Source organism: Fopius arisanus, unplaced genomic scaffold (genome assembly GCF_000806365.1).
Source record: "Fopius arisanus strain USDA-PBARC FA_bdor unplaced genomic scaffold, ASM80636v1 scaffold00568, whole genome shotgun sequence".
Lineage (NCBI taxonomy): Eukaryota > Metazoa > Arthropoda > Insecta > Hymenoptera > Braconidae > Fopius > Fopius arisanus.
In genome coordinates, this window is record NW_011888307.1 from 1 (window position 1) to 5293 (window position 5293).

Consider the following 5293-nt stretch of genomic DNA (forward strand, 5'->3'; position numbering starts at 1 on the left):
GGATCGTTTAGAAAACTTCAATCCTCTATATATTGTCAAGTCTTTCTAGAATGTTCCAGAACTTCATGGAACTTTCCATAAATTTTTGGAATTTTACGGAAAATTCGAGAATCTCACTCTATACATATAATTCGAAATGTGCGTTTCTCCCAAAAATCATTGAAGGTTCTAGAAAATTGTATAACAGTACAGAACGGTACAGAATCTTCTACAAAATTCCAGAAACAGCTGAAGAACTCCAATTTTTAGAATGCAATGTTAAATTTCTCTGGAATATGCCATGAAATTCTAGCATTTTCTAGTACCTTCCAGGATGTTCCAAATAATTCCAGACCTCGCTGTGAGGCAAGGTAAGACACCACTAGTTGATTAAATATTCGTAATTCCGTTAGAATGCACTTCAAATATATTCTGATAGCTTGAAATAATGTGTGTGCACAATAAGTTTCCATTGGCAGCCGAAAAAACTGATAGTATGTCTTAAAATTTGAATATTTTGTAAAGTATCGAACTAGCATGTGATATCCATTCATAACCGACATCAATTAAAGAAGGACCTTATAATATAAAAAAGAGAAAGACCAAACTTTCGACTTTTTATCTAATGCATAAGCACATTTTTGTGCAATCAAATGATGTTATGTTACAATCCCCGTCATTGCGCTCTTCGTAGTCCAGCAAGATGCTCAACGCAAACCGTTCAGGCGTCACTTGCGACAGGCTCTATGCTTATTCAAGGCCCAGTTGAGCACCTTTCGAGATCCATTTTAGATCCACGCGCTCAAGCTCGGACTCGTACGTAATTCGCTCGAGCATCGCTCGAACGCCGCTCAATAGTAGACCGAGGCTCCTCCAAACTTCGTTCGATACACATCGATCAACTATACGAACGTTCCATAGAAACCAACGAGCTCTCATGCTCGATCGATATTAACTCGGTCAGTTTGATGTTTACTTTACCGACGTTCGGGCGCATTCGAGTGACGCTTGGCAACGCCGCCTGCGCGCGAACGTTTCGACGCGTGGTGTTTTCGTTATTGTGAGACCGTGTAGATATGGATGAGAAGAAGGTGCCAATCCTTATTGAAGAAGTCCAACGCAGACCGGCTATTTGGGATAAGACATTGACGCAACACAGCAACAAAAACTTTATTGGAAGTGAATGGAACACTATTGCTGCCAATATCAACGTTTCGAGTAAGTATTGCCTCTTTAACTTGTCAATCGTAAACCCATCCTCCTTTACTTTACAAGTTTTTCGCCGGCATATCTGATGTATTTTCTATTCCATTTTCTATTAGGTATTTATTGAACTTTAAGTAGTGGATTAAAACTTGATTCCTTTCGCATTATATAGCAATGAATATTCACATTTTTAAGTGCGTTACACCTATCAATTGATTGATATCCTGAGGATGTCTTATCCGTTCTTTCTTCTTACGCACGTAAACAAAGGAAGTGTGTTCTCCTAGCCTCACTTTTAGGATAAAGAACATACGTGGGAAGACGTATATTTCAGTATTGTTAAATATAATTGTTTCAATAAATAATTAACCATCACCACAGGACGTCTTTTAACATTACATCAAGATATTTATTGCAACATAAACATTATGTACAACGATATTTATGTAGCAACCAGTAAAAGACGAGTCGACAACTTCATCCAGATTATCCTTTCGAATACCCTTGAACCTTGGGATTTAGAGGAACATGTCATAGGACATTTTTTGAAGATAGTTATGTGGAGAACAAAAAGGTCTTCTGTCATTTATCTTTAAAGTTGACAGTTAAGGAGATGTTCGGAGATTAACCTACGATTTCCAACTCATCCTCTTCTTTCACTAACTCACTCATTTCTCATTGAAAAAATTCCTAGTTCGGACACCTACTGTTAGGAATAATCGTCTTTGCACAGCTGATTGGGTGAAAATAATTATCAAATTCATTACGATTACTTACACAGCCTATTGCCTTCAAACGAAATCGGAAGTACTGCATTTATTTCTATAATAATTATTCAAATTACGATACGAAACTAAAATTTATCTTAAAATATGGAAAATATTACCTAAAATTCGTAGAGTTTATACAAACTTGAGAGAATCATGTTTTTCAGTCAATCGCTACAAGTTTGGCATATTATTCTAAGTTATTCTTTCCTATTTCAGAGACACAGGCACAGAATAAGTGGAAAGCTTTGAAGAAGAAATTCTCAACCGAACATTCTCGCGTTCAACTCCATCAGGTGATGGTCTCGATGATTATCTAGATTTTTTCAAATTATGCATTCTGGATTACTTTACACGATTAATTTTGAATCACTTTTTCAAATAGTCTATTTCGTTATTATAGGTATCTTTTCAAGGAATTGGTACATCATGTTTGCTAAAAAAAAAACACGCATTTTGCATACTCATGAAGCAAACAGAAGTCGTACTGTCCACGGTCAATACCACACCTTATTTCCACGACTCAAGAATGATCCTGAAAAATTTAGATCGTATATGAGGATGGGGGTTTCAACATTTGAATACATTCTCAGCAAAATTAATCATTTGCTCATTAAAAATTGGTGTAATTTACATGTACAACCAATTCTACCAGAAGAACGTTTAGTTTTGACGCTCAGGTAATTATTTTTATATATTAATCTGTTCATGTGCAGCACTTTTATCGATAGTACAATTAATCTTTCGTCTCATTTTTATTACATTTCTGATCAATCTAGATTTCTGGCGACAGGGAACACTTACACGGATTTGGCATTTTCCTTTAAAATGGGGATTAAAACAGTCGCATGCATCGTACCAGAGACAATGACTGCGATATGGGAAACGCTTACCCTACTACATATGGCCGTACCATCCGTCGACGATTTTATTAGAATATCGAAGGAGTTTAAAACAAAATGGAATTTTCCACATTGCATCGGAGCTATCGATGGACGCCACGTTCCTATAAAAAAACCGAATAATTCGGGGAGTCTGTATTTTAATTATAAAGGCTATTACTCCATAGTATTACAAGCTGCTGTTGACGCTAATTATCGGTATATCTGTATACAGGGTGTCCCAGAAGTACATGCTAATCATTTGCTAGCATGTACAGGGGGTGAGTCTGAGCCGAAAAGTCCTTTTCCACTTTTGCATCAAAAGCACCCCCCCTCAGATATTGGGGTAAACAGGAGAGCCAATGACGCTGCAGCATTAAACGGCAGTACGTCCGTGTGGCTCCGACACATGCATGAGCGACGCCCCTTCCAGGCAGCGGGCTATGTGTGCGGACCCACACGAACGTACTGCCGTTTAAGGCTGCCGCGTCATTGGCTCTCCTATTTATCCCAATATCTCCGGGGGGTCGCTTTTGATGCAAAAGTGGAAAAGGACTTTTCGGCTCAGAATCACCCCCTGTACATGCTGGTAAAGGATTAGCATGTACTTCCGGGACACCCTGTAGATGTAGGCGGATATGGTAGTCAGCACGATGCGGCTACTTTCAGAGCGTCTCAATTATATAGAGCATTAATGTTAAAGAAACTAAATCTACCTAATGCTAGTAGAATAGAAAATTCAGACCTTTGTATGCCCTATTTTTTAATTGGTGACGGAGCTTATCCTTTATCCAACATATTGATGAAACCGTATCGAGGTATTAATTTATCACATCAACAAAAAATATTTAACAACTCGCTATCAAAAGCTCGCGTTGTCGTAGAAAATGCATTTGGTCAAAGTAGCCAGAAATGGCGGATACTATCCACTAATATCGAAAAAAGCCCAGAAATAATCAATTTAATAATTAAATGTACATGCTTATTACATAACATTATTATAAATTTAGAGAGCGAGTCGCATGTCCACAATAACATTGTAGAACAACCAATTGATGATACTATTGATAATGATGATGTACAAATGATTGCTGTGACGGGTGAGGATATACGTGACGAGCTTGCAGCTCTTTTTATGCAAAATCATTCGTGTCACCATTGCTCTTAACGTCAAGTACTGAACGATTAGGTCTTTAGAGTATAAGATTTCTACGTTGTTAAATTGTTTTCAAGATGAATAAAAAAAAAACATTAAAATTATAAATTTTTGAATTTTGAGTACAAAGAGAAACATTCGAATTAGGAGAAAAGCCTCATTTCTCAGCAGATAAACTCCTTGGAGATTTGGATTGGAGAATTGGCTAAATAAGACTTCTGAACTGCAGGCAACTAGATCAGCGACCTCAGATTTCCAATAACATTTTAACACAACTAAAAGAAGTCAACACAAATTTTCGAGGGAAATTGTTGCCCAGACGAGATTTGCTGATTTATGCAAAGGAAGGGTGAGGAGGCTAGTGGAAAGCTGAAGAGTTCACTAATGCTGTGAAGGAGTTTCATTCAATTGTCCAACAGGCCACTGAGCAGTATGGAAATTCAGAGACCGATTTTGTTCAATTTGAAGTTGAAGAGGAGGAGATTCTCGGCGAAAAAGGTAGGAATAATTAGGAGTTGTGTATAGAATTGGAGAAGGCCAATCAACTGTTGGCAAGCTTGGAGCAGGAGAGACTGGACCAGACTGTTGAGCACCTAGCACCAACAGCAGCCATCACCAGTAAAATTCACACCAAAGGTCTCAGTCTAACGCAAATCTACACAAAACTCGTTGAAACTGTCAACGGACTGACTGTCCAAAAGGAGGGGAATGACAATCAAAAACCGCAAATGGACGGGTTGTTTGGAAAGAACTAAAAGACAAAGCCTCCGCACTCCAACGTCAAAGGATTGAGTATGAGGCACCAATTGCCAATGTGGAAACCCAACTTCAAATCAACAGAACCTACTTTCAACTGAGAACAATCGTCTCCAGTAAACTGCTGATGAAGCAACAACATTATTAAATCATCAAAATCGTGATAACCAACGACAAAAGACAGAGCTCTCTGACCTAGCTCGTCAAGTCTGTTTCCTCCTCAAAGAAGTCCAAGAAAGTGAAACTGTGATGAAGACTATAGATCTTGCATCTTCCTAATTGATTAGCAAGAAACTTGTAACATTCCGAGACACTGAAGAACTCGAAGAGAATAATCAAAAACTCTTGTGAATTGTTAGGACATTGTCTTATTTTTGGTTTCCGAATGGAAGCATTGCAATCGGTGAATTTTCAGAATCTCTAATTTTGAGTGGAAACGATAGAGAGTGGTTTGAAACTTGAAAATACAAAATTTGAGCACGGCGTCTGTGGGTGCGCATGGTCAGCTAGTGTCAGTTTTTTGAAAATTGAAAGAAAAACGGAGTAGA

General features: G+C 38.0%; 1 protein-coding gene across 1 annotated transcript; it reads left to right on the forward strand.

Moving 5' to 3' along the window:
• Positions 1 to 2780: 2780 nt before the first annotated feature.
• On the forward strand, positions 2781 to 4744 carry LOC105272988 (uncharacterized). Its single transcript, XM_011315222.1, has 3 exons — positions 2781 to 3069; positions 3460 to 3933; positions 4515 to 4744. The coding sequence occupies exons 1-3, from the start codon at positions 2781 to 2783 to the stop codon at positions 4742 to 4744; spliced, it is 993 nt and encodes a 330-aa protein (XP_011313524.1).
• The last annotated feature ends 549 nt before the right edge of the window (positions 4745 to 5293 follow it).

Coding starts and splice junctions, on each gene's coding strand:
- LOC105272988 (XM_011315222.1), top strand. CDS start 2,781: ATGGGGATTAAAACAGTCGCATGCATCGTACCAGAGACAATGACTGCG. Junction 3,070..3,459: donor TCGGTATATCTGTATACAGG/GTGTCCCAGAAG, acceptor GACACCCTGTAG/ATGTAGGCGGATATGGTAGT. Junction 3,934..4,514: donor ACAAATGATTGCTGTGACGG/GTGAGGATATAC, acceptor AGTTGTGTATAG/AATTGGAGAAGGCCAATCAA.